Source organism: Ixodes scapularis, unplaced genomic scaffold (assembly GCF_016920785.2).
Source record: "Ixodes scapularis isolate PalLabHiFi unplaced genomic scaffold, ASM1692078v2 PGA_scaffold12__126_contigs__length_90152505, whole genome shotgun sequence".
In the NCBI taxonomy this organism is placed as follows: Eukaryota; Metazoa; Arthropoda; class Arachnida; order Ixodida; family Ixodidae; genus Ixodes; species Ixodes scapularis.
This window is the reverse complement of record NW_024609838.1, coordinates 28,840,725-28,854,418: the sequence shown is the minus strand read 5'-3', so window position 1 is coordinate 28,854,418 and position 13,694 is coordinate 28,840,725. Positions and strand designations below refer to the sequence as shown.

Below are 13,694 nucleotides of genomic sequence, written 5' to 3'. Positions count from 1 at the left end.
TCTGAATTTTGAGTGGGCGCTTGCCCCGTATTTTACGGTATTAGTGCTTCTTCCGTCAGTTTTTACTTGAGCTTCGTGCTATTTATTTCTAAGAAGAAAAAAAAATATGGAACTTGTTGAATACTGATGCGACGCACTACTTAGCAAAATAAACTCTGCTTCATTCTAAGTGCAACCGCAGCCGACGACCCGACGGTGTCAATCGAGCCAAAAATGCATCGTTACGGCATTCACTGCGCTATCACCGATTATCACGCACAGGGAGTGCTCCGTGATCCTTTTTCTGTGCAGGATTGGTGTAAGGCGGTGATAGCACACGCAAAACGAATGCCGTGACATTGCACTTTCAGCGCTGCCTGATTGGCTCATTTATTTTGACGTGCGTGACGTCACTTCCATGACCAAGTTTTCGTGAGATTGACTTTCCAACTTTGCACCCCCTTCCAAGCACGGAGAATGACGTAGTCCGACATAAAAAAAGAATAGATGGCAGAACCATTGTGACACTTTTAACAGCCATAGACAAGCGGAGCTTGACTGAGATGTGTACTTGGTTAGCAATTCTGAAAAGAGCACGGGCTTGTGTCCTTCGATACCACTCTACCTTACAGCAATAACAAAGCCAAGGCCATACTGAAACTATGTTGCTTTGAATTATGGCTATATGAACGAAAGAATATGAGCCGGAGCTGTGCGTACATACCTTTTACTAATGTCAAAGCACTCTACTGTGAGAGAAGGTGCATATAAGGCAGCTGGACTTGGGGGGCCACCGAGTTTTAAGGGGAACATATTTCTTTTGCCTTATGTTCGCAAAACATACATCTCAGACTGAAGTCTAGACATCCAGGAAGTTTCTTGAACATTCAACGTTGTGCATGCCAGTTAGAGGGCGGGCGACTGTGTTCTTTGAGCCGTTTTACGACAACCGTGGACACGCAGATGACGGCCTACACAGTGCACATGTGCGTGCATCCAAGGGAGAGGGTTACTGCTGGTGCCGTGCCACACAATGACTGGAGTCAAGCAAGCTACGCTTCAGCCATATTGGTGCTTAAAGTGATGGTTGCGAGTAATCCGAAGCTTCCCCTTAAATTGCAGAAGACTGTTTTCCGTCTTCCAGAAATGCAGAAACAGCCAGCCACAAAGCAAGACAATATTGCCTGAGTTTCCTGAAACCTTATTTAAAGCTCGGGAAGCCGCATTTTCGAATCATAACAAATGCCAAAATGGCGGGGCGGAGCACACGTGCATATCAGGGAATGAAGTGCTGATACTCTAAACAAAGCGTGTCTGGTGGCTTTAACGCCAACCAAGGTTGCATGTCACTGCTTCTCCTGCAAGAACGATGGTCGCTTCCCGCATTACTTGAATCGAAGTGGGAGACAGCTGTGATGCTCCATACCCTATCTCACAAATATCTGTAGTAAAGACAAAGTTCTAGGCACATGAGCCTCGCTTAGCAGTATGATTTTGTTTGTATGAGAACTCGTGCATATGAGGCACTTTCCACAGCCATGCGCTCGTGCCCATGCCTTTGTCTGCACTGCAGGAGGAAGCCCATCTGGCTTGACTAAAGGCCGAAGAAGCCCTCCTTGTCTCGGCATTGAAGCAATAAAGCACTTCAGAGGCTCGCAGACCTTGCAAACAATAATGCACATAATAGGAAGCTTCTCGGCTCTCTGTATGTATCAATAAATAGCTCAGATCTGCTAAGATAGCGCTTGATCTGCAAAAAAAACTTCATTCAGGGGCAGGGACGGCTGGGGAAGTTCGGAAGCTTGGGGAATTCTTGAGGGTGCTCATGGAAACCCTTTTGAGTGCTCTGGGGAACCCTTAAGGGAGCTCTGGGGAATCTTGAGGGTAACCTTTGAGGGAAACCTTTAAGTGTTCCCTAGGGCACCCCAGGGTTGCTAGGAACTCAGTTTGAGAACTCATGCTCTAAGTGCATGACCCACCTTTGACGTGCTGGATGAGGGTGCCAGCGGCCACAAGCAACTCTGTCGACTGGATCGGTGGGTACTTCTCCAGGATGGAGCGCAGAATCCGCAGAACCTGGCCCAGGCGTTCGTGGGCGGCAACCAGCCGTGTCTCCCGGCGCTGCTTATCTGCACCACCGGCAGAAACAATGTGCCATGATCACCGGTGCTATGAAGATGTTACAACATACTGGACAGCAGTTGACACGTTCAAGCCAGTTGGCTTGTATTGTTTAAAAACACAATTAAGTAAAAATTGGGGATGAGAACAGAACAGAAACACAGATCCAGGCAATTGTGTCAGAGGTAATGGGTCTGTGATCACGTACGCGCCGAAACACAGCCACAGCGGCTTCTGAGAGAAGAGAAAACATTTGACTCGAACGGCTCCAGAAAGCTTCAGGTTACGTCACCCAGCTCGGGTGCCGCCCTGTCGTTGGAGGAGATTGCCGCATGCTTACATCAGTTTTGAGCAACATCCATTGCCCAACTTTGGATAATAATAACACACACTACAGCGCACTACTGCAAATGTACACTCGCATCATACACACACTCCTTACACACAAAAAAAAAGGAAAAATCAAACGAACCATGCTGACTCACAACTCATTGTTATATACTTTGTCTTCTTCTACGTCTGGAACTACCAAATTTCCCGAATCACGCGCACTTATCTCCTAGGTGCCAAGAAAATTTGTTCTTTTTCTGTCAGGTTCAAAGATGATGTACTAACACAGTTTTAATTATTCCTGATGATGTGTTCAGCTTAAAAAATTTCCCTAGCTAGTTGATTACTGTGCCTATCTAAAATTGTACAACACTTTTTTAGGTATGTTTAAAAAAGTGGGTGCAATTAAATGTTTGGTCACGTTTTTCAGACGAAAGAAGGTCATTTATGATTGTAATTTTGGTTTTTTAGAATGCTCAGAATGCATAATGTTTGTGCCATAAATAAAAAATTTCAAAATCTACTGGCAACAGAAAGAATAAAACAAACTCAAGACAAGGGATGACAAACATTTCTGTTCGTCGTCCCTTGTCCCAAGTTTGCTTTATTCTTTCTGTTGCCAGTCAATGTTACCAACATGCTCTTCAGTTAATGTGTTCAAAACCTACTTTGGTGTTTTGTCAATTTGTGCTTGGGGTTTACAGGACATTGCCATAAGGTTACACTCCTGGTGCCACTGACATCAAAAGAATACAGTTTGGTGGCAACCAAGTTGGAAAAACTGTTGATAGCATGTTTGGGCTAACTGCGTCTTGTTCTTCCTACAGCCACGATCCATGAAAAAGCATACCTATTCCTTCGTCCAAGAGGGTTTGTACAGTCATTTGCCGTTAAGTTTGGTTACCGTAAAATACCGGGCAAACTTTGAAGATAATCACGAGAAAATAGGGTATGGGCACATGTGAGGTCAGCACTTTTACATATAATGCACTTTTTTCAGATGTTTCGAATTTCGGGGGTGGGCGCTTAGTGTGGAATGGCTGGATGCACGGTATTCTACAGTATGTAAATTTCTTTATGGACTATGCCACATGGGAATCTCTAAGTCCTTTAAGACTTAATACATTTGTCCTTGAGTTGGATGTAGTAGTAAGGCCTAGATTGCCCAGTTCCCCAAAAAGTTGACCTCAAAGTAGGGTGACCATAATTCTCGAAGTAGAAAACGGGACACTCGGGTTTGGCAGGTGGAAGACGCTAAACAAAAACTGTGTAGTACCATATTTTTTTGGTCCACAAGTCGTACCATTGTATAAGACAAACTGACAAAACTTTTGGAAAAAAAAAGGTGACTTATATACCAAGAAATATGGCACATAACATTTTTATATGTCTCTCCAGAAGTGCTGACAAATTTGTGTGTTTCTGAGGAGGACTTTCTTAGTGAAATAAATAAATTAAACAGATATAACGTCTGAGGCAGTTCACCCCAACAGCGCCAGCGAATCCTTTCTGACATGGCCAAATTATGAAGACAGAAAAAAGGATACTTTGGGCTTATCTCAACATAGACAGGAGCTGGTCGCTCTTTGAAAAGAGTTTTGGCAGTACAGTGCTCACAACACTTAAATGAAACGCACGAGCTGTGTCCTTCTCACGGGAGCGCTCTCTGGAAACAGCCGAGCAACGATTTCGTGATGTAGCACTCAACACGTACCTGACAAAGCTAAGGCCTTGTCAGGCACTTGCGCCTTTTGCCTTAGGCCCCCTTTGCGGAACGAATACCCACAGACACACAAAAAAGGGAAAAAAAAATCTTAAAATATTTTGCATAATTCTCCTCTGAATTCAAATGTCAGGAAGACTACCCCTATGACCTGTAAAAGTGGAATGATTGCTGGAAAATGCTTTCGCTGCAGCCAGCTCAAGACAGTCGAATGAGCGATGAATTGTAAAGCGATTGATTGATTGAATCAACGATTGTCTAATCAATTAGTTGACTGACTACCGTATTTTCCGGACAATAGTCCGCATCCGCTGCATAGTCCGCACCCAGTGGATAGTCCGCACCTGGTGCTTAGTCGACACGAAGTTCTTTGTCATACGCGGCACACCTTGACATATGTATGTTTTGTTAGCTCACAAAAAAGCCTATAATATACATAAATTATCAATAACATACTCTTTTATTCACAAAATCTGTCCCGTCTCGTCATAATCAACAATACTGAAAAACATAATTCCTGTATAGTCCGCACGCGTATATAGTCCGCACAGCCAGAAATTTCAACTTTTAAACATGTATAGTCTGCGGACTATAGCCCGGAAAATACGGTAGTTGTTTAACTGATTGATTGAAATTGCATTTATTGTCCTGTCTGAATGTTGAAATGTAAACACTACACCAGGGTAGTGTCACCTTTCCCCTTGGCTTGATTGATTGACTGAATGATTCAATGATTAACTGACTGATTAACTGTAATTGTATTTGCTGTCCTGCCTAAATGTCACGATGCCAACACTATACTAAAGTAGCCTCACTTGCACCTTGGCTTGATTGACTGGTTGGTTGCTTGATTTAATGAATGACTGATAAGTTGATTAACGTACTAAAAAATAATTTGCTTAAGTGATAAAATAATTAGAACTGATTTTGCTGTCCCGTCTAAACGTTCTCACAATGTCAATCCTACACCAAGATCACGTTGCCTTTCACCTCGGCATGATTGATTGGCTGGGTGATTGATTGACAGGTTGATCGATTAACTGACTGACTGATTGATAGATTGATTAAAATTGTGTTTAATGTCTTCTCCAAACACTATCACGATGCACGCGCCACAGCAAAGTAGCATAACGTTTCACCTTAGCTTAGCTGGTTGGCTAAGTGTTATGAATTGATGGATTGATGGACTGTTTAATTAAGAGACTGACTAATTGATTGATTGATACAATGATTAAAATGTGTTTGCTGTCTTGCCTAAAAATTGCCACAATGCCAACACCACATCAGAAAGCCTCACCTTGCCTCATGGCTTGACTGGCTGGGTGATTGATTGGGCTTATCAAATTAATGATTGATTGATTAGTTTATTAACTGACTGACTGAATAGTTTACTAACTGACTGACTAATTGATAGATTGATTGAAATTGTGTTTTCTGTGGTGCCTAAACGTTTTCACGACATCAACACCACACCAGAGTAGTCGACTCACCTCTCCATCTGGCTTGATTGATTGGCTGGGCGATTGATTAATTGGTTAATTAACTGGCTGATATGTTGATGGAAACTGTGTTTGCCAACATGCAAAAACAATCGTCAACACCACACCAGAGGAACCTCACCTTGCCCCTCGGCTCCGAAGACCTTGCGCAGCCTGCCGAGGGCCTCCTTGAACGCCCGCACGTCGTGGGTCAACACCAGGATGTCCTCCCTCTGGACTACACCAGGGCCAGAAGTCGCCACTGCCGACCTTCCGCCGTCCCCCGCGGCGCTGCCACTGCTGGCGCTGCTCGCGAGGCTGGTCGCGGACTGCGTTGCGGTCGCCGCCCCGGCGCCCCCGCCGCCCGGGGCCATGCCGCTCGCAGAGCTGGCGCCCGAACCGCTCCGGCTGTGCTGGTGCTGGCGGGACAACGGGGACGAGCCCGACTCGCCGGAGGCCGCCGCCGCCACCGAGGGGCTCGAGGACCCCCGTTCCTCGGGCTGGAGCGTCTGCGCGAGGTTAACGTCGTCATCAGCACGAGCTGTGCGTAAAGCAGCGTCTGCCATGCACATTCTTCACGCTGCCAAAGGAACCTGGCCGACGTCACAGCCGCGCGGGGACACCAGCGCGCCAAGCTCTGATTAGAAGGGTAGCGGGTAAACGCAAAGGCTAGCTGTCTTTGTCTTCGCTCACTGTTCAAGAGGGTTCGAACGCCGAACGCCCGCGCCCGGCGTTGAAACGCGAGACCCCGCGCGAGGAGCAGACGACGTTGTTGTCTGCTCCGATTGGAGGGAGACAGTGAGGTGACAAAGGCATCTGTGTCTACCCACTAATCTGGCCGATCAGAGCTCGGCGATCTGACAACCCCGCCCGCTCTCATCTCTTCCTCTCCCTCGAGATAAAGATTGTCGCACGACTGGTCGTCGTATGACGCCCAGTGTCGCAAATAGCCCATCGCTCCGCAAATGTCGCTTCTCCGCACGCACCAGTGCGTTGCGAGAAGCGCACTCAACGGATCCATGAGCCGAAGGGCCAATCAAAGAGCGTAAAGAGCGCAACGTCATGGCGTGCTTTCTGCACTTGATAGGACTAGCCGGCGGAGGAGCACGCACAGAGAGACGGTGAATACAGGCTGGTCCTATCAACTGCAGAGAGCACGCCATGACGTTGTGCCTCTTTCGCTGTTTGATTGGCCCTTTGGCTCATAATATCGGCCGCGCTCGGACCGAAGCTGAAACGAAGTATAGCGACCAAATGTCGGGGAGTGAGAGATATTGCGACATTTCCAAAAGACACTGACAGGATCAGTAGAAAGGCAGGGCGCCTCTTCCGGATGCTGGGCTTCCGGCGCTACAGCACGTCTTCTTTGCCTTCCGTCGTGCTTTGGCTGCTCGACCGCGCTCGAGACTCACGAGGCGCCGAAGTATTACCGAAGGTAGGAAAAGCTCGCGCTGGAGGTGGGACAACTGAGCCCCGGCAGTTCTCATCCTGTCAGTGACAGTAGTACAGTCAGTATTCGGTAAGCAAGATCGAATCGAATAGTACGTTATTCGATTCGAGAGTCGAGAGTTTTCTAAAATTCGAGAATGACTACCGTAACGGCACGCCAGTCGCCCGCCCGTGTTACAAGTTTCGTCGCCCGAAGGGAGAAATTAACTTTTGAAGCAATCTAATGGCGCCAATTCCACCACATTCTCGTTAATTGTTGGCGAATGTAGCAGGGTGAATACTTCGAAGCAGTTTGAAGCAAATTGGGCAGCAAGGACATCACTGAAAAATTTGAGACCTCGTCAAATATACCTAAAGGAGATGCAATGCGACAGCAGTTGGGATAATTCGGACCTGTTCAGACAAAGTTGAGAGGTCAGATGCCTCAAAGTTGGTTCAACATGTTAATACACAAATCACAGGTCAAAATATGTTGTTGCTGTTTTTTCTCGCAAAGTTATTGATCTCTGTTATTTGGTCTGAGAGGATGAGAGGCTCTGCTGGCATCAACGAAAAGTTACGCCAGATGTAATGTGGAGGGGGGGGGGGGGGGGGGAGTGCACTGTCGCAACGGTTTAAAAAAATATAATAATGTGATGCACAAAAAAAGAAAACCGCTTTTGCAAGACGAAAAAAAAAAAAAAAAACACGTACACGCAACACCATCTAATTAGAGAGCGCGGAAAAATTTGAATGTTGAATTTGGCCTAACATAATCATTTGCAGCTGCCTCAACACCTATACTGAATTTAGATATAGTACAAATAGCATGTCGAAAAAAGTAAAACCCGGGTGTTCAAAAAAAGAGGAAAGAAAGCTTTGATTAAGAATAATAAAAGAGAAAAAGATATCGAAACTTTCGTTACGGACGACATCCACAAGTTACAGATCAGCATCGCAAATTATTTCCAGAAAACAGCGCGAAAATATTGCCGTCGACAATGACCGAAACCGGAAGGCGCTATTAGGTTCTCGTTTCGCTTGGGCGCATTCCGAGACGTAGAGAGCGCGTGATAAAAACAGGACGGCAAACTACCGTTGACGCGTAACAATCTGCTTACATTCTCGCCATCTTGAGTGCGATATTCGCTCCACCAGAAGCTTTACGCAAACAATGCCGCACTTAGATACGGCCTTGTTTTACCGGAAGACTTCCTCGTTTTGCTGTTCCAGAGCCACCAAATTTACGCTTAAAATATCGTCACTGCAATCCCGATATTTTTTTTCTTTTTTTTTTTTCTGGGACGTTATTTTAGTGTTTAGCAGGATGCAGAATAAAATTCAATATGATTTAAATCGTGATTTAAATCACACTAATTTTATTCTCTGTGTGCACTTGTTTTGTATTTAAATCCAGGAAACGCCTAATACGAAAAAAGTACAACAGATTGAACACGAGCACAAAGCCGACGACCGGCTGCGGAGCAATGCAAACTAGTTTAACTACAATTACAATTACTACAAAGTGAAAAGTAATTCATTACAATTATAAATTTATTTTACAGGGTAATGAAATTACCTCACAATTACTTATTTCGGCAAGCGACTGAAGTTGGGACATATAACTAATTGTTGAAAAATTCAATGCTTTTGTCCATTCCTTGCCCTTATGTTTGAAAAGACTTAAGCCTCGCTGCATAAATGTCACGTATTGGACTTTCCTTTTGTGAATTTTGTTAAATTAACGATATAACTTGACAGTTTGGAATAATGAAGTCCTGCGTTCTTATATTTTTCAATAAATAATAATGAATTCGTTCATTTACTCCTAGACGCTCGATCGCAACGCTAAAGTACTTTTGTTAGCCAGGCAAATGAAAATGCGACAATATGTATTATCTGAATATTTTAATGGTGTTAATAAAACAAAAAGCAATCCACACGCGCTGACACGACCACATTTACATACAAACGCTTCATGTTGTTCTAAATTATTTACACTGAGTTGAAAGTATAATGGCTCAGAAATATATAAGAACCGAATCGGGTTCTTATATATTCGACGGTGACAATATTCACAGGTGCGAGGTCGGTCTCCAAAATGCTTATGCAAATACTATCCGAAGTAAAACCAACAGAAAATAAACTTGAAAAAAATACAGAGAAACAAATATGGGGCAGATACTAGAAAAAGGACGTAACAAACAGGCAAAAAAAAAAAAACTTTATAGCAAAATAAAATTCCCAACCTCGGCTGAAAGCTGAAGCTCAATTTTGTTTCTTTCAATATTTTGGCGTCTTTACGCTATTGTTTTCTGCTCGCATCGCAGGCGGCGGCTTACGGCGCCGTTGAGGTAGGCTCCAAAGAGGATAGTCTCTCAGTCTGCAGTGTACGCAACAAACAACGCGACGATGTTTTTGTTGCGCGTGTATGTGAGTGCGTGTCTATGTGGTGCGACTGTGTCACCGAGCGCTAAGCCGCTCGTGCACTCTAAAAAAAGCCCGTGCGTCTACTTTCCCGCATAAGACTGGGGGAGCCAATCGCCGCAACTTACGGAGGCAGCTCAGCGAATGACGATGCCGAAATATATGTTTAGACCAAAAAACGCAGTCTGAGTTGTTAAGCAATGCAAAACGTCACGCTTGCATTGCTTAATGTCACAACTCAGACCACGCTTTTTGGTCTAAACATATGTTTCGGCATCGTCATTCTCTGACCTGTCTCTGTATGTTGCGGTGATTGGCTCTCCGAGTGTTCTGCGGGAAAGCAGACGCATGGGCTTTTTTTTAGATTGTGCGAGCGCTGAGGCTTTTAGAGAGGTGCCGTCGGCGCCGCAGGCTTGCAAAAGTAGTTGTACCTGCGCCTAAATTTCTGCAATAACCGACGCTAGAAAGTAATTAAATTACTGTAATTGAATTACTACCCAAGTATGCGGTCACTGTTAACACATTTACACCGAAAAGGGTGTTTTGAGATCCCTATAACGCGCGCACACGCACACACGCGCACGTATACACACACCTCAAGAGAAAACGCAGAAGCACCCATGTCAGGGGTGTTTCTGAGTTCTTTACACCTTTAGGGTCCACATTTGAGCTGCAGAACACGGGTAAGGAAGGACGCTCGTGTTTATCAAATTCAGCGATAGTTTGTGAAGTTCTCGGGCTCCGCTTCGTGCATACAAAACGCAATTAAAAAAATTTCAGAGACAAATTTTGTAGCGTAAAAAGTAGAGAGAGATGCGCGCGCAACAGTCGAAGGCAGAGACCTTTACGTGTCATTCTGCCAAAGGCCGTCGTTTTGTTAACATTTAATACATTTTTTTTTCTTTTTTCTACGACGTTCACGAGCACATTGGCGATTTTAGTCAAACTCGGCAAATCTGGAACAGAGACCTTCGAAATGATTCGACAGGCTTATGGCGAAAAAGCTGCGAGGAGTGCGCGTAGTGTTCTGAGTGGCATTCGCGCTTCAAGATTGGCAGGACATCACTGGAAGACAGAGAGAGGTCGGGGAAGGTCTCCCCCTCTCTTCGCCTTCCCAGTGATGTTCTCTCTCTACGCTACAAGATTAGTCTCGTAATGTGAACGCCGCCTCGTACAAAGAAAATACACTCTAAAAATGGGTGTAAAAGGGTGTATTGTTACACCCTTGTCCCATATAATACACCCCAAAACTTGAATATGACGTACAGCGCCCTGCAGTACAACAGACGGCCCAAAATTTCACGAGAGGCTCGATAGCCGTGCGGTACAACTTACTAAAATAGCTAATGTATGTGTTACTGACTACAAAACAAAACAAAAATTGGGGCTTGTTTGCCCCTACTGTAAAAGCTCGGTGTTTTCTTTATGCGGTTTTTGATACGTACTTTAGCTATTTAAAAAAAAGTTATATCGCACCGTTATCAAGCCCCTCGGAAATTTTGGGGCCGTCTGTTCGACCGTAGGGCTCTGTACGTCCAAATGAAGTTTTGGGGTGTATTATATGGGACAAAGGGTGTAACGATACACCCTTTTTTTTTAGAGTGTACATAGCGGGCGCATGATTCAGGAATCACGTGACCATGTCAATTTAAGTTAATGGTACCGTTTCGAAAACCACCCCAATAAGCGTATTCGGAAAAGATTGTGAAGTAAGCCAACAGGTCAACTTCGGCAGTCTGACTGGCTCGTTTTCGATGACGTCACATCCCCTGGTTTACGGGGGAGAAAGAGAGGGGGGATTAGGTAAACGCGCTTCAGTGACTCACGCGCGCTAGCCTTTAGCCGACTCCAGATTTGCTCGCGCTTATCGGGTATGCAAATCTGACGGTCACCTAAAGGCGTGAATCGCTAAGGTGTGCTTACAGCTAAGCCTCGGACTCCCATCATCATCTTCGCTCCCTCCCCCCGTGAACCGGGCGATGTGTGACGTACATCAAAACGCACCAATTAGTGTGCCTGCCAAGCCGGTTTGTTGAAGCTTTTCCGAATACATCCCGCCGCAATTATAAGGGTTCCAAGTGTGGAGCGTTTCCCTCGCCGATTTTACACAGCCAATACGGCTAACGCTGCGAGATATTTTGTTTTATAGCCTATAGGACTAAATGATAGTGGTGTGACAAACGCATCATACCATATCAATCCTGTATGACCACGCGTAGCGTTTGTAAAGATTGTTTGGCCTCAGCGTGGCGGTATAGACGGGAATGGTAACTTTACGAAAACTAAATTCTCCGAAAAAAAAAAAAAATTTTTTTTAGGATTAAAAAAGAATTGAGGGAAATAGTAAATTTAAATTTTGGTATTGCTGGTCTCACGCTATTACAATCCCCAAGAATTTTACGTGTATTCAATATGTCGGGCAAAAATTCAAGATTTCCCAAAGGGTGATTCATATGGGATCCCACGCAATCAAATACCGGGCATGGGAATAACACGTATATTTTCCTGAGCATGTGGTCAGTATTGAATAGTATTGCATCATTGTCGCCCATAATCCTTTCGCGGAATATTACAGCTCTTGCAATTCATTAACGGAAATATTAATTTTTTTTTTTTTTTTTGCTTACGATTTCCGAGAGGGGGCGCAAGGCACGAATGTCCTAGAACGTTGGGGATGGCCACAAAACACGAATTCTCGGTGTGCGTAGACGGTGCACGCGGGGGCGTGGCCTATTATATTAATTCATGTTTTCTGCTTTGTGATTGGTTGTTCGGCCCTCTTGTCGGCGAATGCCGCGTTTTCATTGGCTGCGGAATGATTGCCCAGGATTCTCCACGCTCCCTACGTTTCTCAAACCGTCGGCGACTACAGTGAAAAGCACCGGCACGAAGAATAATTATATTCCATGCTGTCGCTAAAACAACCACCGAAAGCGCACCACACGCAGGTGTACTCCAAACACCCTTGTGCCTTAGGAGCATCGCATGGAGTACCCGCACTAGATACACCCCTAGTAACACCCCATAATTATGGAAACAACTGCCGAACACAACGTTGTCTGAAGGCTGTTTGGACTATTATTACGACTTTAAATTAGTAAAGTATTCTGTCACGTACGAACAAAAGAACTGTCGCAAAAAAACAGGCCAAACTGACGTGTCATTCTGTGACATATAGCTTGAGCTTCTCTTATTTGCTTGTTTATATATATATATATATATATATATATATATATATATATATATATATATATATATATACACAAAGGAAGAATCGACTGATCGCAGTTATGTCGTCGAATGCAGCCTGATGCCGTCAACTAACCCGCGTACTTTAATCGTTATTGGGCTCGCAGCCCGACGTATTCTTAGAAACTGGAAGGCAGTAAAGTATATTCGAAAAAAGTGAGTCCTAGTTCAGACAGCTTTCTTTTTCAGAAAGCAAGTCAAAGCGTCAGTCGATTCTTCCTTTTTTTTTTCGTTTGTTTGTTTGTTTGTTTGTGTGTGTGTGTGTGTGTGTGTGTGTGTGTGTGTGTGTGTGTGTGTGTGTGTGTGTGTGTGTGTGTGTGTGTGTGTGTGTGTGTGTGTGTGTGTGTGTGTGTGTGTGTGTGTGTGTGTGTGTGTGTGTGTGTGTGTGCACAAAGGAAGAATCGACTGACGCTTTGATTTGCTTCCTGAAAAAGAAAGCTGTCTGAACTACGACTCACTTTTTTTCTAATATACTTTACTGCCTTCCAGTTTCTATGAAGACGTGGAGCTGCGAGCCCAACAGCGATTAAGAATACGCGGGTTACTTGACGCCATCAGGCTGCATTCGACGACAAAACTGCGATCAATCTTCAATTAGTCCGTCGCGTTGACAAGACGGCAACTATCAACCAGCCCTGCAGCACGTAAGCGCTCTAACTCCCCGTCAAAGGAGAAAATCAAAACCCAACCAACACGTCCTATCTTTCCCGCAAATACGTAAGCGAGAATACCGAATTTTCTTCAAGAACACGGTCCTCGAAAGCAACATCGCCACAAGACGAGCAAAAATCGACCACCTCGCAGCGGCGCGAGACGTGGCGCCAAAACTTCCCCCATCGCGACGCAACAGGTTGCGGTCTCTCGAGAAACGGGAACCTATAAATAGTAAACTCCATTTTAAAAACAAAGAATGAAAAAAAAAAGAAAACAAAGGCCCCGAATGAATAACGCGAGCTCCC

The 13,694-nt window shown here is 44.8% G+C and overlaps 1 protein-coding gene across 1 annotated transcript in view; it reads right to left on the bottom strand.

The window, feature by feature from the left end:
- Nucleotides 1–13,694, bottom strand: part of LOC8039379 (rho GTPase-activating protein 45) — a 73,004-nt gene that overhangs the window by 43,889 nt on the left and 15,421 nt on the right. Inside the window, exons 2-3 of the mRNA XM_042289496.1 lie at nt 5,774–6,140; nt 1,959–2,108 (exon numbers count right to left, since the gene is read on the bottom strand). Coding sequence (XP_042145430.1) covers nt 1,959–2,108; nt 5,774–6,140 — 517 coding nt within the window. The remainder of the gene's footprint in view (nt 1–1,958; nt 2,109–5,773; nt 6,141–13,694) is intronic.